Here is a 24102-nt window from a genome sequence, read left to right on the forward strand (position 1 = left end):
GTAGGGAGACAGTGGTGGGGCTTTTTGTCTCACAAATCCTTCCTTTTTGCTTTGAACTATGTGTGCTTTTACTTTGGTGATCTGGACAAAAATAAACTTCTTTTTAAAGGAATTTATAAAATCCCTTACTCTAGGTGTAATTCCCATAGCTGTCATCTATCGGCTCATCCAGAAAGGTTGAGCCCTTGGGATGTGGGAGTAGGGTACAGGGGAGAGAGAAATGGTCTCAGATTCCTCTGAGGAGCTGTGATATCAAGGGATGGAGACACGAGGATGACCGTCAAACAGGCTTTGATGGCTTCCATTCTTAACAGAGGCTGCATCAGGTCCTTCCTTGAGCCAGAGACTCTCATGGTCCTGCCACACCTATGTTTCTGAGCGTATCTTCCATAGAGACACACTAGGCACCATAGATGGGGAGACTATCAAGGCAACTGCCCTGGCGAGAAGGAGTTAAGTCAGGCGTGACCCTCTTAATCCTCTCCTGCAGTTCCAATCCCTCCCCTAAGGAAGATTAGGTAAAGGGTCAGGGGGAACTTTCTTGGTCAGCTTTTGGCCATGGAGGATGCTGGCTTCACTCCCAGGAGCCGAATTCAGCTAGCAAGGCCTAGAGTCTCTGAATCCTCAAGGTAGGTGGTACCTGACTTTCAGAAGGACCTCTGAAAGAAAGGTTTCTTTTAAAGCCTTTTGCTTCAAATAGCAGCTTCCTAGTCTTCTGTGTATGTAAAAATGGCCTCCTCTCTTCACTACCTAATTCTACTGATGAACAAAGTCAGGCATAAGAAACTCGGAGGATTTCCTCAGCAGGTTGTAGGTACCACTGAGACAAGCGACTAGAATTCTGGACACCCGGGGAAGGATCCTTCATCTTCACGGTGTCTGTCCTCAGTTCTCCTGCTCACCATAGATGAATCCAGCCGGGCTCACCGCACCACCCAATCATGGGCTAGTTTGTCAACTTTGTCTTCCTGACCGGAAGGAAGAAATAACTCCCAGGGAGACACTTTTTCCATTTGAACAAACTCCTACAGTGTCCCTTCCTCCCACTCGCTAAGCACGATGACAAGTCCCTCTCTGAAGATCCAGCCTTCGGGTAGGGCATGTTCTTGGCTGCACTCCAGATGCTTCCTCTCACGAAAACTAAGTCAGGCCTGGCTCTCAGGAGAGCTTATCCTCTTGGAGAACCTTTGATTTTCTTGGGGAACCTGAGGGTTGTTGTTTTGGTTATGGTTGCTTGTTTTTGAGATGGAGTCTTGCTGTGTAGCTGACATGGACTCAGAACTCCCCATGTAGCCCGCGCTGGCCTCTCACTCGCCACAAGTGAGTGTTGGAATTACAGGTATCTGCCACCATGCCTGGCTCAAGCTTTGCTCTGTTGCCATCCCGAGAAAGCTGGGGGTCCAAGCATCTTCTCTGAGAGCCAGTAGTTATTTCTCAACAAAATATTTAAGGTACTTCTCCACCCATCTGCATGTTTGAAAGGAAGGGACAAGGAATGGAGGAAGGTCCAAGAATAATTCTCAGAAATGGATGATTCTAATACTGAAGGATAATAAGCAAGTCTCCAGGCAAATGGTAGATGCCAAGGCTTGGACACAAAGGCAGATGCTCAGATACAGCTGAATTGGTGTGCACAGGTATGTGCACACACATGACGAGGGAGGTCAGTCTAAAGGCATAAGGCATGAAATGGGAGGTTAATGGTTAGAGATGAAACTCAAGAGAAAAGTATGAAGTCAGATGATAGAAAACCTTCCCTGGTTTCCTAGGAGACTGAACCTTCTCTCGAAAGGAATCAAAAGTTTCCTAAGTCTTTTAAGAATGACAAGGGGCAGCATGACAGCTACGACTGCCTGGATTTACACTTTAGAAAGCCTTCATGACTAGCTTGATAGCTGATTGCAGGGGCAGGGTTGAAGTGGAATTAGCGAGACCAATCTAGCCTATGTGATTTCCAGTAGACAAGAGATGTTGGCTGTGTGGACTAAATTAAGGTTTGGGCAGTGGAGAGGGCAAAATAGATACGCTTGTGTTTTATTTTGAAGGTATATCTGGCAAGACTTCATACGATTACATGTCAAGAAAACACAAGGAAGTCAATTGTGGTGGCTCATTCTTATAATCCCAGAATTCAGAGGCTAAAGAGGAAGGGTTGTTACAAGTTCAAAGTCAGTCTGGGCTATATAGCAAGATACTATCTCAGAAAGGAGAACAAAAAGAAAGAAAACAGAAAGATAGAAAAATCAAGGCTTGCTGCCTTGGGTTTCTGGATGGAGGATTATACTACTGAGACAGGGCATACTGTGTGAGGAACAGTTTGAGGATGGAAAAAAGTGGGCAGAGACTTCAGCTTTGTGTGTGTTGAGTTTGGGGTGCCATTAATATATTAATACATTTGTGGGTGGCCATTCCAAATGCAGCTGTCTAGACAAAGCTTGAATTCAAAAGCAAGATCTATGGGAGAGGTATGAATTTAACAGCCATTGTCAAGCTAAGGCAAGATAATTTACTGGGAGTCTGAAGTCAGCCTGGGCTATGTAGTGAGTATCAAAGCCAGCTACAGCACCATTTAGAAGTCCTGTCTTTAAAAAGAGAGGAAGAAGACTGGCGGCACTGGAAGCACTATAGGAAACAAGGGAGATGTCAGAAGGCGAGAGGCAAGGGAAGATGGCAGATAGACGAATGTTAGACGTTAGAATCAGGAAATGATTAACTTTGTTGAGAGCACTCTCGGTGGAGAGCAAACGGCAGAAGCAAGGCGACAGCAGAGAAGTGTGTGCAAAGGTCAATTGGTGGCAGTGATATTCATGGGGTTAAGAAGGCCGGCTGAAAGAGAAAGGTCAAGATTGACAGTAATAGCTGCATAATAAAGGGGCAGTAGTGGGGAAGGGTGCTTTTAAAAGTGTTGAAAATGTGAACTATTCACCGGGAAGATGCTTACGTCGGAGCCTTGCTGAGATGTGCCTCTGAGACCTGGATAGGCACTGTTGTGACTAGAGGAGCAAAAGAAAACCAGTGCCAGGAAAGGACTAGCCCCTTGTCGTAGCTGTGCATGGCAAAGTTTGCTACATGGGCGCTGGCACCTGCCTTGCTTTGCACAGACACCGCTATCACAGCAGCGCTGATGGACAGGGCTACCAAGGCTGTGTCTTCCGCTGCGAAAGCATGTCACAAGTCTAGCATGCTTTTCCCCTTCAACTGAACAGGCAAGATAGTCAACAAATGAAGGGAGGGAGGGAGGAAAAGACAGAGGAGCGCCACTGTATTTCTCCATCTTGTCCTCCTCTAGGTATCCCGTCTTCTTCAGATCCCCTTCATTCTCTCGCGGGCAACATCTTGGTAATCCTTTCTCTGCAATGTTCACGGACTCATTATAGTCTCCCGGGGCCCTTGAAACCTGCTTACTGTTTTTATTCTTTCATTAAGCGGCTAGGCGAGCTGGTGCAAACTTGTAATCCCAGCATTTAGGAGATAAAGGTAGGAGCCCAAGGGCAACCTGGATTACATAGCAAGTACCAGACCGGTAGGGTCACAGAGAAAGACCCAGTCTCTGTTTTTTCCCCCCAAAAGCATGTTTAAACAGTTATTTAGGGTTAAGGCACTGTGTAAGGCGTATGAAGTACAGACATAAATAAGAGACCATTGCTACCATCAAGTACCTCCCATACAAGCAGAGAAAAATGAATTTAAGCAGGAAATTACAATATAACACAAGTATGTCATGACCTTAGTTTTCTTGCCTATTATGCAGTAGAGAGTATTCGTGTATCTATCATGAAATGGTTAATAATTAATCAACACATAAAGTGCTTATAATAGTCTCATGAGAAACACTATATATCCTGGCACAATGGTGCATGCCTGTATTCCTATCACTTGGATGGCTGAGGTAAGAAGACCACATGTTTGAGGCTAGTTCGGGCTACACAGTGGGTTCCAGGCAGGTCTGGCCTAAATAGTGAAATGCTGTCTCAAAACAAAACAAAAACTAACGAAAAGGAAGCAATAAGTAGTATGTGCGTTGTTGTAATTACTGCCGTTATGGTGATGATGGAAGTACATGAATATAAGGTACTAAAATAATATAAAAGAGAGTCCTGGAGAGATGCTTCAGTGGTGAATGGCATTGAATGTTCTTCCAGAGGACCCAGGTTCAAATCTCAGCACCTACACATTGGCTTATAACCATCTATAACCCTAGTTCCAGGGAATCCAATGCCCTCTTTTGGTACCCTGCACATATGGGCACACAGACATTTCACAAGGCAAGACATTTACATACATAAAAAAAATCTTCAGAGAAAATATAGAAGAGGGGCACTGGACCATGTCTAGAATGAAAGAGATCCAAGCCAAGTCCTCAAGACATTCCTTACAGTACAGCCTGTGCTCAGACGTGGGAGCAAAACACCACATGGCATGACGGAAGTGCGGAGAGCAATTTAGCTCAGCCACAGTGTGGAGTATGAGCGGGTGAATAGCAAGAGGACAATCCTGGGGCTCATGGAGTGCAAACAAATTTGGATTTTTTTTCCCTTTGGGCAATAGTGGGTCACTGGAATGTCTTAAGAGTAGTGACTTGTTGTGAAAGCATGAAGACTCGAGTTCAGAGAAATGTAAAAAAATCTGGATGTGGAGGTGTGTTCACTCAGAGTGGGAGAGGAGGAGGAAGATTGCAAGGCTTCACTTGCCAGCCAAAACAACAAGCTCCAGGTTCAGCGAGAAGAACAGCTCAAAAAAAAAAAAATTAAAAAAAGGCAGAGGGTGAGGATGTAGCTCAGTGGGTAAAGGCACTTGCGGCCAAGTCTAACAGCTTGCATTTGATACCGTAACTCACATGGTGGAAGAAGAGAACCAACGCCCCACAAGTTGTCCTCTGACCTCCACATGCATGCACATGTATGCATAGATGCATGATAAAATAAATTACCAAAAACTCAAAACATGCTGGGCCGTGGTGGTGCACGCCCTTAATCCCAGCACTCGGGAAGCAGAGGTAGGTGAATCGCTGTGAGTTCAAGGCCAGCCTGGTCTACAAGAGCAAGTTCCAGGACAGACAAGGATACACAGAGAAACCCTGTCTCGAAAAAACTGAAAAGAAAAAAATCAAAACATAAGATGGAGAAAAATCAAGAAAATACCTGAAGTCAATGTCTAGTCTCCATCGGTCTATGCGTCAAGTGGCATCCCTCTTCCCACCCTGTGAATATTTATTTGTGTGTGTGTCCACACACCTACATGTCGGCACATGTAGACACACACTCAAATGACTTCTTCAGATTAATGTGCTGAAAGATCACCATGGCAACCATATGGAGACTAAATCGGAAGAGAGGGCTGCAAGTAAGAGCAACCACAAAACTACTGTTTCCCGAGGCGAGGAAGGTAGAATGCTGAAGTCCTGCACTAGAAAGCACTGGTGGGGATGAGAAGCGAGAGTCACACATTCCAAGTAGCTCAGAAGACAGAACTAGCAGAGCTTCATAGTTGTGCAAGGGTAAACAGGAGCAGGGTGTCAAGGTTCACTCCTAGGATACTGGTCTGGATGGGGAGGGTTACCATTTGGTAACAATATGAAACCCAGGCAAGAACTGATCAGGAGGTACGGGGTGGGGGTGCTGTGTTCTTTTGAAGATGTCAAATGAGGTTGTCAGGAGATTTTCCATGCTCCCACTGAGCTAAATCCCAATCCTCCCGGAATTTTTTTATTAGAAGATCCCTTTGCCTGTGCTGACTATTGGAAGAGTTTCCACAGAAAATTCAGATTTGGATAGGGAAGAGATTAGGTAACCGAGTAGATGTGCTTGCTTATTTCTAGAGTTTTAATTCAGGAAAGAATGGATCCCTGAGCAACGGGAGAGATTTTAAAACATTTGCTTGTTCTAGTTTATATGTATGTGTGTGTGTGTGTGTGTGTGTGTGTGTGTGTGTGTGTGTGTGTGTGTCTGTGCTTTGCCTGTATGTAGTCTATGTGTCACGTGTGTGCCAGCACCTGCAGGCCAGAAAAGCGAATCGGACCTAGAGCTGGAGTTACAGACAGTTATGAGCCCCCACGTAGATGCTGGGAATTGAACCTAGGTCCTCTGGAAGAGCTACTAGTGCTCTTAACCACTGAGCTACTTCTCTAGCCCCGACCCCCAGATTTTTGGAGGAAGGTGGAGATGGAGTAGCAATGCTGTATTGGGTTGAAAAATCAGTGGGCTGAACAGTCTTGCAGAAGGTGGGGGGAGGTGTGTGACCTTTGTACCTTGAGCCTTGGACAAGAGTGAGAAAGCTGCTAATGCTGCAAAATCCCATCTGTCACTGAATGCCCGCTTACTACCTCTTGTGAAGCCCACTAACCCGGGAGCAGTTTTTTTTCCCTCCTCTTTTTCTGCTGTCTCTGACAAACCAGGGACTTGGAGGACTCCTAGGACCTGGAACAGCTTTTCTCTAGAGACCTCCCATGTCATTTGAGAGGATGGCCATGGGATCATCTGTTCGGAGTGGAGACAGGAAATAGCCAGTGTCCTATACCTTTGGGGACCCTTATCCTACCTTGCAGGGAGGGATAGATCTGGACAAGGCTAGAAAGACCTGATCGCTCAGAGAATGGACAGGAAGCTTTGCTGCTCACCCTGATCTGCCCTGGAAGTACATTATTGCCTTAGGCAAAATGATTCTGGGCTAAGCCAGTACCCTTTTTAGTCCCTTGGCTATTAGCAGCTGCTAGCAGGCTGGAGTCCAAAGCCACATTCTAAGACTTGTTCCACACGATCCAGTCTCCTGGAGTTTGGCCTCAGACTGCATTTGAGGGGCCCTGTGGTGCAGTTGCTTGGCAATATGTTAAATAGCAGGCCTTGGAGACTAGCAGTGGCATTAACACAGCACAAGTGCTCTTGCCATCACTACCTTCTTGGAAAGCAGCCACCTGTCTGGCCCCTGCCTTTGTTTGACTGCCAACGTAAAGCATGTGCCTACGCAGGAGGTGATGACATTTTGGCTCTACCTCCAAAGTTTTTTTTTTTCCTTTCTCATGTGTTATTTTTAAAGATAACAAAGGTCAAAAGGCATCCAGCGTTTTCTGGTTTCTCATAAGCTTCTGGTCAATATTTAATCTGGTTTATGGTGGTTTTTTTTTTTAAGGTTTTCTAGATGCCTTCTTGAGCCTGCTTGTGGCCACCCACAGACACTTGTAAGAAGGAAAGAAGTCAGCTTGCCAGAGACACTGTGAAATGAGGGATTAGAGTCCGGGACCCAAGAAACAAGAGCAGCAGACAAAAGACGAGCGAACGGGCTCCGAAGAGACTTATATTGAGAGGTCTGCCATGGCCTCCCTTGGCGTCCAACTGGTGGGTTACATCCTAGGCCTTTTGGGTCTCTTAGGCACATCGATTGCCATGCTGCTTCCCAACTGGCGAACAAGTTCTTATGTTGGTGCCAGCATTGTGACAGCCGTTGGCTTTTCCAAGGGCCTCTGGATGGAGTGTGCTACGCACAGTACGGGCATCACCCAGTGTGATATCTACAGTACTCTTCTAGGACTTCCTGCAGACATCCAGGCTGCCCAGGCCATGATGGTGACATCCAGTGCTATGTCCTCACTGGCTTGCATTATCTCTGTGGTGGGCATGAGATGCACAGTGTTCTGCCAGGAATCTCGAGCTAAGGACAGAGTGGCTGTTGTGGGTGGAGTTTTCTTCATCCTCGGCGGCATCCTGGGTTTTATCCCAGTTGCCTGGAATCTTCACAGCATCCTTCGGGACTTCTACTCACCACTGGTTCCTGATAGCATGAAATTCGAGATTGGAGAGGCTCTTTACTTGGGCATTATTTCAGCCCTGTTCTCCCTGGTGGCTGGAGTCATCCTCTGCTTTTCCTGCTCTTCTCAGGGGAATCGTACCAACTACTATGATGGCTACCAGGCCCAGCCTCTTGCTACTAGGAGCTCTCCAAGGCCTAGCCAACAGCCCAAAGCCAAGAGTGAGTTCAACTCCTACAGCTTGACTGGGTATGTGTGAAGAACCAGGGGCCAGAGCTAGGGGTGGGCTGGGGTGGGGTCTGGGACTGCAAAAACAAATAGTGGACAATGTCCCGAGGGTCGCAGGCAAGGGATATTGCCACTGAATCGTGTGTAAGGTGCTGCTGAGGATAGATCAACTTTGGCTATTGGATGGAGTGAAGGCAGAGACGGGGACTGGTGTGACAGTGTGGAGATGGAATTGCCAAGGACACTCACCAAGCCAGCCTTTCTAGTTCCCTTACCTTGCCTCACTAAGGCACCTCTGTACCTTGAATGCTCAATCTAGAACCACTTTTGGCTAAACCCAGAGATGCCTTCTGATCTTTGGTTTACCTGGAAATCTATGCCCCTAACCCACTAATCATAACCCACTGATTGAACGTCTGTGATCAGAAGACCTTCTGCCTCTGGCTAATGTTGGCTCTTAACTCAATCGCTGGGGGACAGAGAGAAGAAAAAGTGGTGGCTTCTGTGAGCATGGCTCTAGCTCCCTTCTCAAACCTCCATCCCAAGAAATAGACTGATCAGAAGCAGGCCCTGAGGCCTCTCTCCCACTTTTGTTATGAATGTAACCGCGTCCAGACCGGGCTGTGAATGAACTGAAGGAAAGCTATCTAATGGCATCCAGCAGAAAGCAAGCGGGTGCAGGATGGGAGGCCGCCTGGGACCACCAAACAATCAGAATCACTTCCTGCAAGAAAGCACAAGGCTGCAGCACTCTGACTCCACGGAGGCATGGTCAAGAAGCTGCAGTTAACAACTACCACCCGAGCCACCTGCCGCCCTCTGGGGTGTCTGGTCTAACCTCCTGGCTAAGACACAAGACTTGGAGCCCCAGACAAAGGTTTCCTTGGGGACAGTAAACCAGTTTTTCTAGAACTAGATACTACGCCTTAACCCTGGCCAAGAAAGAATAAGGACTTCGGTATCTAAGAAGCTGGGTGGACATTGATAGTGGCTGTTGTATGTGCTCCTACTGTTTCATAGAGGAAGCCCTATCAGAAACTTCAGACTTAACGGAAAAGGAACCCTTCGTTCGGGTCTATACCCAGAGCACTACAGAGCCTTTGAAAGACCATAGCGCCAGATAAGTTGTTGGTCACTTTTAATATTCATGTCGTCACCCATCAGAAGGTATTTTGGCAGGTATGCAAGGTCTCCAGGGTGGACATCTATGACCTGAGTGATAGGTGAACTGCCGTCTGGGATTGTGCTTGAGGTGGGGGGACAGAGCATGCTTCTCAGCTGAACTGTTTCGCTTTCAAGGTCTTAAAAAAGCTCCATTTCCCCTGTGATAGGTGAGGACCAGAAACAGACTTTTCCCCCACCAGCCTATTATCACCAGCTTCAGAAGATGCCCAGCACACCTCGTCCAAACCTCAGTGCCAGCCAGGGAGGCCTGTCTATGAGGTTTCCTCCACCATGTCTTTCTTTTTTCTACCGTGTTACCTATGTTCAAGCTGTTTTACTGACCTGGAAGCCATTTCCTCTTCACATCCCCATGCTTGGAGAACTTGCTCGGCATCATTTCCTTCAATGAGCCTTCTCGGACCACTCCTTCCTGCTCGTACGGCTCCCTCCTCAAATTCCCCAATATATAAATCACTTATTAGTCATAATTTTGATTGATAACTAGATAGTCCTCGAATGTGCACGTGTGTGTGTGTTTGTGTGTGTGTGTGTGTGTGTGTGTGTGTGTGTGTGTGTGTGTGTGTCTGTCTGTCTGATATCAAAAGTTCACTGTAAGTACTCGAGGGCCGTTGTTATATCTTCGACCTGTCTGTATGTATACCCAAGAGTGTCACAGTGCTGGGCACACACAAGATGATCAATAAATGCTTGTTGATTGAGCAATTGTTTTATTGACTAAAAAGGGTTAAGACAGGGCGCATGTGGTGGAAAGGAATTGGGTTAGGAGGGGCAGGTGGGGGGCTGTTTCTCTGTGCACAAGGGTGCACAGAAAATTCTAGATTTTGAGAATACAACCAGACTAGATGACAAGACTCCCAAAAAAGAAATGAAGTCTTCATCTTGCCCAGGCCTTGTTCTTTCTCAAAAACTTAATTGGAGTTGGTTATTAAATGGTCATGTGCCTATTTCCTCTCATTCTCCAACCGACGAACATGAGGAAGCTGAACCTGACCTGATTACCTCCATTTGCCATATAGGAAAATGAAGACCCAAACAAGTAAAGGTTTCCCCAGGGCTACATAGCTGGAGTTAGTGGCCTAGTCTCTTGACTCTGAAAATAGGACCCTGCTGATCCAACAATTTTCACAGCCAATAAGAACAGCCTTCCAGAAATTCCCATGTAGTTTAAAGAAATTTACTTAGGGCCTGCAAAGGAGCAATGAGACTTGCAGGCTCCCCTGTTCACCCAGGAAGGTGATCTTGGGAAGTGGGAATTCATAAAGCATTACTGCTTGCTGCTCCTACCATGCTAGCTGTCTCAGCAGGGGGTGCCAGGTTGTCATCTAAGATCCAGTATCTCAGTTCTAAATCCTCTAACTCTGGGGAAGTTAGGGATTCCAATGATTTGACTTTATAAGGCAACAACAAAGCCCATGAAGAAGGGATACAACACTAAAAGTAGTGGGGCCCTATGAGTACGGCTTTGCCAGTCCTTGAACTTAGTAGTGGGCATCCGCATATAGCAGCTGGTTATTACAAATGCCAGCCTTGCACGACTGAAGTGGACCCTCTTTGGTGCACAGGATTGAAGACAGCATCCAAGTCCATTTAGAAGGAAGGTCAGGGTAAAGGAGGACCCGCTGCATGGTAAGAAGTCATCTCTTGTCTGGTACCAGAATTCCCTGTGCTTGACTTGGGACAAATGGAGGCTGAAAGATGGGTTAGCTTTGACGACTCTTCCTTGATGGCTCCTGAGTATGGCTGGCTCTGATTACCCACCATGTGACAATCAAGGCATTTTCATCCTCTCAAACACCTCAGGGCAGTAGGTTTTTCACAGGAGATGAAATGGAGGACCAAGGAGGTGAATAAAGCCTCTGAGTTTCCAGGGTCAGAATCTGGATAGAAGCTTGGCAACTATTCCCATGGTAACATGGATCTGTGATTCTAATCCAAGAAGCTATGTGAGGGTATTGTTCTTCACATTTGAAGACTCCTGCTCTCTGGTTGCCATGGCCTACAAGAGTTCATGAGGGAAGTGAGCCAACTACTTGCCCTTTGTTTAGGATGTCCTGGTGTCTCCCATAGGCTTTCTTTTCTTCTTTTTTCTTTTCCTTCCTTCCTTTCTTCCTTCCTTCCTTCCTTCCTTCCTTCCTTCCTTCCTTCCTTCCTCCCTCCCTCCCTCCCTCCCTCCCTTCCTCCCTCCCTCCCTTCCTTCCTTTTCTTTCTTTCTTTCTTCTTTCCTTTCTTTTGCTCTTTCTTTCCAAGACAGTGTTTCTCCATAGCTTTGCTTGTCCTGGAACTTGCTCTGTAGACCAGGCTGGCCTCGAATTCACAGAGATCCACCTGTCTCTGCCTCCTGAGTGCTGGGATTAATGGGGTGCACCACCACTGCCCAGCCCTACAGCCTTTTTAAATCAAGAAAGTTTAAATGGGAGGAATTAAAAGTTCATCCTCGGCTAGGAAAATCACAGCCCACCTGGGAAAAAGCCATGGGTCCCTTTGGTTGGTTGAGCAAGGAAAGTCTTGCTCTGAATGGCTTCCTAGAAATGTCCTGAGTCCTGGTCCAAACTGAACAGTTTCCAGCTCCTTCATTGCCCTGCCATCCATCATAAAGTAATTTAGATTAACCATAGGCTGAGGGCATAGTAAAGGCCATTGTGTTAATGCCCCCGCCTCATGGCTCTGGACCTTGTACAAAGAGAGATGTTTTTGGCCTCTTTCTTTCCTCTGATACTAGAATGACTCATGTTTTCCCCTCTTTGGGCCCTAGTGACCCATTCTTGTGTGATCATTAATGGAGGTGGGGAGACCGAAACTGCCTTCTTAGTGGAAAGGCAAGTCCCATTCTAAGCCCTTAATCCAGTCAAAGACTCATTCAAAACTGTCCAGCCTCTGAGCCAGCCAGTCAGCCAGGCCACACTGCCTGAACTTGTATTCCGTGTAAAATGTGCCAAGTCAGGGCTCTGAGGGCGACAGGAATGAACGGTGGAGGAAGTCGACAGGCAGCTTAGGTGGGAAGAGAAGTCATGCACACATAACTTTAGTACAAAGCAGAACAGACTGTCCCCGACGAGATGGGGGGGGGGTGCCTAAGATCACAGGTGTCAGGAACAAATATTTATGTAAATCCTCTTCAATCCCAAGCCATTTGAAATAAGGATCCAACACTATTTGAGCCTGGGAAGGTTGAAGGATGATTGAATAACCAAGCCTATTTCTTCCAGCTGAAAGTTCTACGGGAGCTTGGGAAAGAGAATGAAGAGCCATGCTGAGGAGGAAATAGGGCTTCGCTGCATTGGTAAGCCATTAACCTCCAGAGTTGTTCTCACCAGACCCTCTGCAGGGCTCCAAGAGAAGGAGTGACCCTGGGGCTCACGGGGCTCCACCTGCCCTCCACTCTCTCCTTCCTTTAGGTAGTTCTTCGGAGATTTCTGGGACAGCAGCAGAGTAAATCCAGGTATCCTGGGCCCTCTTGTCTCTAGGGTATAAACGCAGTGTTGGAGGAGTGGTATGGGTCTTACATAGGAGGGGTAAATGAGGCTTTGCAGGACCAATTGCTTCCTCTCTCCGGATGAGCTGAGGATCTTTTTATGCCTGTAATGGATGCCTGCCCTGACCACAGAGGCCAGACTGTAAAGTGTGTATCTTTCTCCTCAGCTGGCTGAAGCCTGGCCCTCGCCGAGCCTGGTCCCTCCAAGCGGCTCCCTGGCTTTGAGGAGACCTAGTGTTATCTCAAGAAGGAAAGGAACTTCAAACAGGAAGTCCAGCGGGTTATCTCTCTCTTCTGCCCTGAGTGGTAGTTCATTTAGTTGTGGTGTGATTGCTGATAAAGGATTAGCAGGTGGCTATCAGGTACACTGCTAGGGAGACCCTGATCTGACCACGCCCGCTTCCTCCCACAGCTGACCACACTTCTGGGAACCCAGACTCTCTCTCACCATTTTCTGTTGCAAGAGTCAATGCCCTAGATGACAAGCAGGGCTTTGACAAAGCAGGAAACATGGTACAAAGGCACATTCTCCCGTCCTTTTGAGGAGAGAGTTGCTGCTTTTTTTTTTTTGTTACCCCTGAAGTCCCGTTTCTTCACAATGACCCTCTTGTCACTTCACAAGCCACCCAGGAGGGCTTTGAAGAAGTCCACACACACTCATGATCTTGCAGAGAGAGAACACTAAGAGCATTTGTATACTTACTAGACCTGGATGGAGGTGGGGGTTCCTTGGACTTTCCGCAGGACAGGGAACCCTGACTGCTTTTCGGGCTGAGGGGGGGGGGGGGGGACTTAATTGGGGGAGGGGGAGGGAATTGGGAGGCGGTGGCGGGGAAGAGACAGAAATCTTTAATAAATAAATAAATTAAATTAAAAAAAAAGAGTGTGTGGGGGGGGGGGAGGAGGAAAGTGGGAGATGGGGAGGAGTGGAAATTTTCAATAAAAACATAAATTTTTAAAAAAAGAGCGCAGAGGTAGCAAGGTGTCACATTACATGGCAAATGAGTGGCCTGGCAAGCACACCATTTATTCGCACTTACCACTCTGAGATGCCTAAAACACTCCAGCAAGAGCCGCTGGAGACAAAGGGCAGCAGTACAGAGAGAAAAGGCTCCTTGTAACTTTGCCTGAGTTTGCTTGGGGGAATGGGATGAAAGAAGATGGAGTAGCAGCTCCCACAAAAGACTAGCTGATGACACTGTGAACACCCCAGTCCCCTCATTTAAAGGCACCGAAGAGCTTGGTTTAAAGATCAAGTACCTTTTCTGGGAAGAGAAACACATTCAGCCACAGATCAGCCATTGACAACAGACACTGCACTCGTTTTTCGGTTTGGTCCTGAAAGGAGCCAGGAGAGTCCACTTAAAAACAAAACAGAACTCCAACAGTAACGGGGAAACACTGGGGAGCAGGAGCCTTTTTTTTTTTTTTTTTGAACAATGCACACATCCTTGAAATAGATGAACCAGCAGCTTCAGAGGTGAGAATAGCAGAGAAATAAGAAAAAGGCAGACAGGGTAAGCAAGGGGGTGCTCTCCTGCCGTTGGCATTCCAGGACATCGCACGTGGTTAATTTTACTCTTCTTTGTGTAATAATAAACCAGTATGTTCTCAAGTGTCACTTTTTCACTCCCGAGACATGCCCAACTCAGCACAGTCTGGGAAGGGGGGTTCAAAGAAGCCAGAGAGCACACTCCAGGCAGAGGCCAACAAGTCCAAGACCTCCCGGAGTGTAGGAATAGGATCCCAATGACTGTTTTGATATCAGGAAAGCTGCCAAGGAACAGTCTGAGTGAAAAACCCAGTCAAGAGGAAATGAATTTCCAGGTTGTTAGGAGAGATATTCGTTACACAAGCGAGCGATTTCCGATCATGAGGGCAGTTAAACATTGTGTGTGATTTGGGACCACTCCTATCAGTGTGGGCTGCCTTTAGCCTTTCTTACTGAAGGGAGAAAGACTAGACTGGTTATGTGGAGCAACTGTCAAATAGCTAGGCTTCTGGAGTCAGGCAAACCTCGAGTTAGATTTTTTTTTCTTAACATTTTGAGAAAAACATGTCAATCCTCTACATTGGTTTTCTTGTCTGTAAAATAGAACAACCCCACACTTTAGCACAGTCTTGGCATACAGTAAATTCAAAATGGTTAACTGATATCTAAACAGAAATGGGGACCTAAAAGCTGTATCTGTATTGGTGTTCCTAGGGGGAGACACACACACACACACACACACACACACACACACACACACACACACACACACACACACACACGTTATAGTTTCTTGTCCACGCTGACTTCAACTCCCTGTCTCCTTATGCAGCTGAAGATAGCGTTGATTGAACTTCTGATCTTTCTGCCTCTACTCCCCAAGCATTCAGGTCAAAGAATGGCCACCGCTACCAAGCCTGTTTCATATGGTGCTGGGAATCAGTGAAGGCCTTTGCTGCACGCCAGGCATTAACCAAAGTGCATTTTCTTTAAAAAAAAATGTATTATGGCAATTTATCCCCCCACCCCCATGCCTGCCATTTGGGTTCTGGGAATTTCACAAGTTATTAGGATTAGCAGCAGGTGCCTTTACCCACTAAGCTATGTCACTGGGTCACCCAAGTGCATTTTCTACCATGGATATGAATTTAATTTCAACAAGTTGTCTTTTCAAGGTCAAAACTTTTCAAGATTCTTTCCCAAAGTTTAATTTGCCTGAAGATCTTGGGTAAGTTTCTATTTGTAAGGTTCTATCAACAGAACAATCTGGAAAAGAAATCTATAGTAATAGATTTTACTTTACTTGTAAGAATCTGGGGTGGGCCTGGCAGTGATGCGCACGCCTTTAATCCCAGCACTCGGGAGACAGAGGCAGTCATATCTCTGTGAGTTCGAGGCCAGCCTGGTCTGCAGAGCAAGTTTCAGGACAGGCTCCAAAGATACACTTTCTCTCTCTCTCTCTCAGAGAGAGGGGGGGGGGAGGGAGGGAGGGAGGGGGGGAGGGAGGGAGAGAGAGAGAGGGGGGAGGGAGGGAGGAAGGGAGGGGGAGGGAGGGAGGGAGAGAGAGAGAGAGAGAGAGAGAGAGAGAGAGAGAGAGAGAGAGAGAGAGAGAGAGAGAGATGTAGTGGTGGAGTGGAAGAAAACTAAGCACTCACTGTATCCCACTGCTAGAGGAGACCCCAGTCCTCATGCACAACAGACTGGGGCTAATTTCCTGAACTTACAGATTGCTTAGGAGATTTCAACAGCCACTTTCTAATTCAGAACCTCCCAAAGTTCTTTGGGATACAAAGTACTTCAAGCTGGATGTTCACTTTAACCCTTGTGCTACCTTCCATCTTCCCGTATCCCTGCTACCATAATGTGATTATTTATACTACTCCCAAATAACTGGGACATGCTCTCCTCATTCTGCACCTTCCAATTCTTTAGACTTTCAGGGCTCATCTGGATGAGTAGATGTGGGGAGCTGGGCACCTTTTCTTATTCTTCTCTTAAGTTATCATCTATGGCTTTCAGAAAACAATGGGCAGATGTGAAGAATGTGTTTTGCATGCAGATGTGAAGAATGTGTTTTGCATGCAGAAAGCAATGAAAGCATTTGTACAACATTATCGAAAAGAGGGCTGGGGGTTTATGGCGATTCACACCAAAATGCTGAGTTACAAAACTTTTGTCTTTAGATTTTTTTCCATCACAAAACTGGGTGGGGTTTATAGTTCACCAGTAACATGTATATTTAGCGTGCACAAAGCCCCACCTCAATATTCAGGGCCAATGAATAAAATTAAATTGCTACTCATGTCTCATCTATGAACTACTTTTTGTATACCCAGGGCTATGAGGTCAGTTCTTACAACTATTTAGTTTATTATCCAAACATGTGCCTTTATTTGTGAGACCCGATCTCACTGTGCAGTCAACACTGGCCTTGACTATGGATCTTTGTGCCTCAGCCTCTTGAGTGCTGGGCTGACGAACAACTCACCCCGACTTTTTTTTAAAGATCCACTTTGTTATCAGTTATGTGCATGCAGCTGTCTGCAGAGCCAGACTAGGGTTCAGACCTCCTGGGGCAAAAGCTGGAGGCAGTTGGGAGCTCCCCAGTACGGGTGCTGGGAACTGAACCTCTGCAAGAGCAGCAAGCTCTCTTAATCACCGAGAGATCTCTCCAGCTCGCGCTGACTTCTGAATCAGAACTCATGGTTCCCGATATAAATCATGAGGTAGGGTGGTCCTCGTGAAATGTGCCAGTCTTTAGGGGAACTTGTACTTGCCTTTGCCTGACCTTACACAGAGAATCCTCGAGAAGAGTGTTATAGTTCACTCCTAATGTAGTGCTACAGGAAGGGGCTTTAGTTCACAGCACAGGGTTCTGAAACATGTTTTACCTCGAGATTGTCCTGGGAACTAAGAACGCAGCCTCTTCCTCTAAATTGTTAGGTCAGACAATGTGTAAGCAGGGCAAACAGACCTTCCTGAACTCTGGTGCCACAGGTTCACTGGTCTGGTTATCACAGGTGCTCTTTTGTTCATCCAATAACACACACGTGGAACTCGCTTCCTCGAAGCCTGCTCTATTCTTAGCTTTTGGATAACTCTCTCTCTTTTTTTTAACAGCTGAAACGAACCACCATCACTTGAAAAGACTGAAGAGTAATTCTTAGAATTTTTTCTGTTTAGTTCTTACTCGCAAGATCTGGTCTGTACGGTAGTCTCCTGGTTAAATTTTGTACTTCTCAGTATTTATTCAGATTGTTTGTGTAAAGACCACCCATCTCCCTTTTCTTTTTCATAGTTGAATTATTCATACTGAAGAGTCACTAAAGAGAAACACCAGGCTGCTCACAACAAGCCCACTCCTATAGCCTGAAGCACCTACTGTGTTAGCCTTTCATTTTAAGAGCTTAACACCCAGGATTGTTATCTACCTCACTCACACTGATTTATATACCCTCCTCAATGAATGGGAAATTGTTTTAGATCAGAGGTGGAGATATGAAGAAAACACAATTCTATCATTAAACCATTCATTGCTTCTTTACTATATCCCAGGTACTAGGATAAGGAGTAGGATACAGTGGTTAGCAAACCAGTATGGCCTTATAGAACTTACTGAAACAGGTATATAAAAACAGTGCGTGTTAGATTCACCACTGGGTATCACTCAGCACATAGCAGGCACTCCAAAGTTTGTTGAATGAATGAAAATGGCTAAGTATATAAGCTTTGCTATGAGCTGGAAACAAACAAGGAAACTGTGGCAAGATAATATGGTAGAAATAGAGAAAAATGCAAGGCATATCTAGGAAGAAGATAGAAGCAAGAAGAGTGAACCATGGCAAGACTGGAAACACAGCATTGCAGTTGGACAAAATGGGGAGAGAACATCTCAGGAGAAGGCATCATCTAGATGAGGGCTCTGAGCTTAAGCGAGAGCTTGGTATGTTTCAGCTGGAAGCCAAGTGTGGGGGGGAGCGGGGAGGAGGGGGGATGTAAAGAGGTAAGTGATGGAAGATCACTGAGACCAACGTAAGAGGTAAGCAGGGGTCTTGTAGGACATTGTAATGGGGGGGTGATTTTACTCTAAATCAAATGGGAAGCGAATGAGAAGTGACTTATTGCCTTAAGCAGAGTCACATGATTTGATTTGTATTTTCGTTTTTAAAAACACACTCTTTCTAACGATAGAACAATTAATTGTGAGCACAAGAGAGTTCCCACAGTCTCTTGTTAGTTGTTATGATCCAAGCGAAGGAAGGATGGGAGTTTAGACTAAGGCTGTTGTGGTAAAAGCGAGTAGAGTAAAGATTATACACTGGCAATAGAAACAACAGACATGTTGACAGACTGGATGCAGGGAATGAGAAGAGGAATTAAGGATGACTTCCAGGTTTCTAGCTTAAGCAACTGGGTGGGAGGAGGTGCCATTTCCTAACATGAAGAACTGTGGGGGAGAAGTCCTGGGGTATGGCGCTGTTTATTCTTAGCATGATTTTCTTGAAATGTCTGTGAGCTATGTAAGTGTAAATGTCAAGTAGGCAGTTGAATATCAATCTGGAGCTTTCTAATAGGAAGTTTATGACACAAGTCTTATAAGTGGCACAAGGCTTAACACGTCCAAAGAAAAATTTCATGCCTTCCTGGGCTAGAGGAATCTTCAGAAATAAGTTGGCATTAGAACCAAAGGAAAGATGATTAAGAACATTTCAGGAGTGGACTAGGAAAGGCAGAGGACAAAAATCCGAAGGTACATTTAGAAATCGAAAAGCAGCTCAACGTGGATGGAAGAGAGCTTTGTATTTGGCTTGTTGGAAGATGGGTGTACAGAAGAGGGTACCCCAGACAACACAGGGCTTGAGAACCACGCTAAAGAATTTGTATAACATTTTGTGGGCAAAAGTGAGTAATAGCCAGTTTTTGTTCAGAGACATGACCTGATAAGATGTTAAGAGCTGTTTAGTGATATTAAGAAGTGCCTACCGAGGAATGGGAATAGGAGATGAAGGAGGCCAATTAAGAATCGATTTCAATTGTCAAGAAGTGAGATAATAAGCACCTACATGCTAACTGACAAGTAAAGGGAAATATTTGTAAGGAGATTTATGTTAACCTCAGAGGAAAGCCAGGAGGAGGCACCTCTGTTTTTTTCATTGTTAGTACCTGTTTTGATACTAGATCACGGCTTCTGGTAAGGATGGGCAATACTCCAGTCTTTCCACAGTGATATTTAACATGAATTCAAGGTGTACAGGACTGTTTATCTAGGATGGGTCACCTTTCAAAGTGTATTGTCTGGAACTAGAGAATCCTTTTATTGCAGTGAGGTCACAGAATGTATCAGAGGGCAGAGTACCAGAGTAGCCTCTGAGGTTAGCTGACAGTGTGCCATGTTTCCAGAAGGAAACACCATGGAAAACTGCTGACATACAGGTAGGAGGTCTTGTAGGACATTTGTAAAAGGTTTGAATTTTACCATAAGTGTCTGTATGGTATCAAGGTAACCAGGTAAGAAAGCAAAGGCTCTGCCACTGGAGCAGAGAGACTAACACAGGTGGGTGCCGCTGGAAGAAAAATTGTGAGTTCAAAGCCATGGGCAGACAGGACACGAACCGGGGAGTTTGTACAGACAGGAAGCACCGGTAAAGATGAGTTAAGTTTTCAATCTTTTCCCCTCTAGAGTTCCATTATCTGCCTCCCCCCACACATCCAACAAACGGCTACACAGGCTGAACTTTCCATTCACTGAAATTCCTCCTTGCCTGGGCTCCCATTCATAGTATTCGGATTTGTGCTAAACCCCACCCTTCCCCGTCCCCATCTGACAAACAAGTATCACTGAGAAAATAATTGCATGTGATCCTTCTCTTGTTAATAAGCCCATTGAGACAACCGAGGTCTTAGATATACTGATGCAAATGTCGGAAACAGAAGATAATAATACAGCCTGCTAGAGCTGCGGTGAGATAGAGTGGTAGGAGCACGGGTATGTTTGGGTACCATTCTAATGGGGAAGCCTGGCTATGGCCTCATCATATTCTCCACAGACTCCCAGGAACATTTATTTATGATGGGCCTCCCTTCAAAGGAGGTAAGGTATCCTTGGGACAGTCCTCTGAAATAAATCTACTGAGGAAAACAGAATGACTACCCCAAGTGTTTTGTTTATACTAGGGAATCCTTTTACTGCTGGTGGATTCTGCCTTCCTGTTATTATTCCTATCCTCTGCATCCTAGTTTTCAATGCAGACATACACACATACATAGGTGTATGTGTGTATGTATAGATATACATATATGTATGTATACTTATATGTGTATATAATATATATATATATATTATATATACCATCACTGTTCAGCGTATTTTCAGGAGTACTTGCAGACTATATACTACATAAATATAATAAAGCAATGGATTCATAAAATACCTTCTTTTCATGAGTATCACTCTGAATAGCCTAGAAATTATGCAGTTACACTACAAGGGATAGCAACTAAATCTTTCTAATCTAAAATATTTTTTGATACCTGGAATTTAACAATGTAGTGATACATAAATTGTGATCCTCGTATATTTATTTTCACATATCTATTATTAAAATAATAATACCGTGGGGAACTGGTGAGTTGGTTGGTAGGTTCCTTTTATGCAAACCTATCAGTCTTACCAAACACATTTTTCACCTTGTGGATTTCTGCACATTTGTTTATGCTGTCTCTCCAGAGGTACTGTTAAACTCAACAGAAAGTATAAATGTAAAATGACTTTAGACTTTCATAAATGTCTCATTTGACACCCAAACTCAAGCCTACTTGTTAGCTTTCAAAACAATTTATTTTGCAACATAAGAAGAACAACGAGAATGTAATAGAAAATTTGAAAAGGGCAAGAAGATAGGAAGAAGGAAAATATCAACCATAATCCTACCACTTAAGCAACAACCGTCATTAAGAGCGTTGCTATGCTCACTCCTTAACCTTCATTAGGTCCCACTTATGGTGTACTGCCTTCCTTTAAGTTGCTCGCCTCTGTCTTCCATGCCACGCCTATACCACTCAGGCACACCATACCCTTCTTTTATAGTTAGCTAACTTGCTGTGACTTGTGCTTCCGGCTAGACTGTTAGAACCCTGGCAGGGCTGGCAGCATGACTTTTCCCACCAGGTGAATTGGACCCAACATTTGCTGACTGATTTAACCCAAATGAAGACGAACCATTAGCAGAACACGAAATAGGCCACATATCTAGATCATGAAAATTAGTGCTTTCCAGTCACCTAACTTGGTGACTATTGCTTTTCTGTTCCTGGACTCTTAAAAGGCTATTTAATGGGCCTCTTTCTTCACACCCACACTGAATGCAAAGTACACTGATTAAGAACCAGGACTTATTCAAAGACTTTCAATATAAGGCATAAAGGTGAAAGGGAAAGAAGGAGGCTGGGGGAGGGATATGAAGGGAGAAGGGAAGAAGAAGCAGCAGCAGCTGGGGGAGACATATAGTACACAGGCAGTAAAGAAAAGAGAAAGCTAGGAGAGGATATATAGTCTGGTGCTCAATCCAGTATGCGATTTGCCTCCAGCACTGTGTACAGGATCCCATCCACTTGTTCTGAGTCATACCCGATCTCACAAAGCTCCAAGTGAGGGAGGACAGAAGTAAGGAGATAGCTGACGTGGATACGTAGCCGCGTAAGCTTTGCCAAAGCCCTGTATAATGGAGTGAGGGGATAGGAGAAGAGATGACAGGAAGTCATTAGCCAACAGAATAATACGAAGTTCCTGCACAATGGGCCTATAGGTCTTAATAATTAGGTCTCCATGAGGTAGGAAGAAGGCAGACAGAACCATGCCATCAAACACGGGGAGACTGGCTGCGGCTTTCTAAGGAATAATTACTCAATCCGTGGTGGTCAATGAATTAAGACTTTCTCCCCTATGACCAGTAAACTGGGGGTCTTAGTGGATAATTCCCCTTAGTACTCACAAGGTGATAACTAAACCCTAGTAATTAACCTTTCTAAGTCATCTCTCTCTGTGTTCTGGCAGGAGACCTGGGCCTTCTGCAATACTTCCAGTTGTGTCTCTGTCTCTTTCAGTTTCTCTTTTAGTTCTTGCTTCTCCTCTTTGGTTCTTTCTAGCTCCGCTTTCAGAATCTGGAATTCAGCTTGGCGATAACCCATGTGCTTCTTGCTCCAGTATAAGCCTTCAGTCTCCTGGGTACTATAGGTCACCAATTCATGTTGAGCTCTCTTAAATTCAGAATGCCAGTGATTCTTCTCCTGTTCCAGCTCCTCTACCTGCATTCCAAGAAAGACAAAGTCAGTGATCAATACAACCAAAAGTTAGAGTATCCCGAACCATTTCTACTAAATCTATCCTGTGGTTCTATTATTTATAATGCTTTATTATACTTATGCAAATCTCTTGTCAAACCTAAAATACAGAGGGAAAGCCCATTAGGGTCCTCTCAATCTGAGAATACCACAGACTAGTTTAACGGCATATTTTGTTTAAAAGCTTCAGAATATGAAAGAAACCACCAAAATATCAGTACCCCAGTCCAGTGGTTCTCAACCTGTGGGTCATGACCCAATGGGATTTCAAATGATCCTTTCATAGGGATCACCTAAGACTATCAGAAAACATGGTATTTACAATATGATTCATAACAACAGCTAAATTAGAGTTATGAAGTAATAAAACAATTTTATAGTTAGGGGTTCCCACAACATGATCAACTATATTAAAAGGTTGCAGCATTAGGAAGGTTGAGAAGCACTGCCCTTGTCCCTTGGTTACAATGACCTCTTCTTATCCCTACTGGTAAGGCATTGCCCAAACCTTTTGCTGGAACAGATTCCTTTCAGCCAAAACACGCTCCAGTTTTTCTGTGGTTCTCTTCAATTCTTCCAGTTCTCTCTGGTTCTTTATCTTTGGCATGTTCCGACTTCCACTCTCCTGGTAGCCTTTTCCTTTGCCTGCAGTAGCTGTGGCAGGGGCCACAGGAGAATAAGGGTTCAGGTTCCAAGGTTCCGCTGCTGCCTTTCTTCTGCCTACAAACTCCTCCCAGTTGAAAGGGAATAGCTGGATGGGAGCTCCTGAATCTCCAAGTCCCTTCGCAACTCTGACCACCGCTACAAAAGGCCCTTCATTCACTTCTCTATTCTCGCTACTCCGGTTAGATTCTTCTGCTACCAATATTGGCATCTGATCTTCTAATTCTTCAGAAAGCAGGGACTCCTGGTCTTGGTCTTGGGACCCTAGACAAAGTGCTGGAGCTTCCCTGTTGTGGCCTGTGCTCTTGTTTGCTTCTGGGTATTCTGGTAAGAGGTATGGTGGTGTGCTTCTCTCAGAACTGGATTTCTCAAGGCTGTCCTCTCCTCCTAGGTCGGCAATAGTGGCCTCTCCCCTCCTGTAAGGACTGGACATGGAGTAATCTATAGGAGATGGTGTCATATCATTTTGGAACCTCCTTCGTTTCTCCACAGGCTCCTCACTTAGGATCAATTTGTATTTACTGCAGAAAGAAGAAACAAAATTGTAAGCTGTCACAGTACAGGTTAAGAATATTCTTACTCTACAAATCCCCTCCTCAAGGCACATATTCTTTCAGGGTAGGACTATTATTGCCACGGCCAAGAGATGCTTTCTTCCTGAGAGTGTACTGGATGCTGTCCCTAGCGTGTCAATGTTAACAGATGATGTGGGACTTTTACTAGGAAGCCCCTTGTGGAGATTGTTAGGTCACAGGCTGGGGGTGGGGGGAGCGTTGTGTTATCCTCAGAAGGGATTTGGGTAGCACTCGTGGGACCCTGAGTTAGTTCTCAGGAAAATCAGATGCTGTAAAAGATGTAATGACTTGCTCTTGCACACAACCCTAATACTGTGATCCCACCCACCATAAGGCTTTTACCAGAGCCAAGATGAAAGCAGCAACACCGTGCCCTTGAATCTCTAGTCTTGTGAGCTATACAAAC

At 45.3% G+C, this 24102-nt stretch overlaps 2 protein-coding genes across 2 annotated transcripts; one reads left to right on the top strand and one right to left on the bottom strand.

Moving 5' to 3' along the window:
• The first annotated feature begins 7167 nt into the window (after positions 1-7167).
• On the top strand, positions 7168-9856 carry LOC121437001 (claudin-2). The gene has a single exon (XM_041636886.1). It carries the CDS (start codon positions 7308-7310, stop codon positions 7998-8000), a length of 693 nt encoding a protein of 230 aa, XP_041492820.1. The 5' UTR covers positions 7168-7307; the 3' UTR covers positions 8001-9856.
• An 11086-nt stretch (positions 9857-20942) lies between these two features.
• On the bottom strand, positions 20943-23642 carry LOC121436999 (MORC family CW-type zinc finger protein 4-like; the record flags this gene model as incomplete). Its single annotated transcript, XM_041636884.1, has 3 exons — positions 20943-21832; positions 22139-22422; positions 22967-23642. Coding segments are annotated over 3 exons (1114 nt in total), but the record flags the coding sequence as incomplete, so codon positions are not given.
• Positions 23643-24102: the final 460 nt, after the last annotated feature.

The sequence above is a fragment of the Microtus oregoni genome, unplaced genomic scaffold (assembly GCF_018167655.1).
Source record: "Microtus oregoni isolate MIOR12 unplaced genomic scaffold, Mior012 000050F_018, whole genome shotgun sequence".
NCBI lineage: Eukaryota > Metazoa > Chordata > Mammalia > Rodentia > Cricetidae > Microtus > Microtus oregoni.

Coding starts and splice junctions, on each gene's coding strand:
- LOC121437001 (XM_041636886.1), top strand. CDS start 7,308: ATGGCCTCCCTTGGCGTCCAACTGGTGGGTTACATCCTAGGCCTTTTG.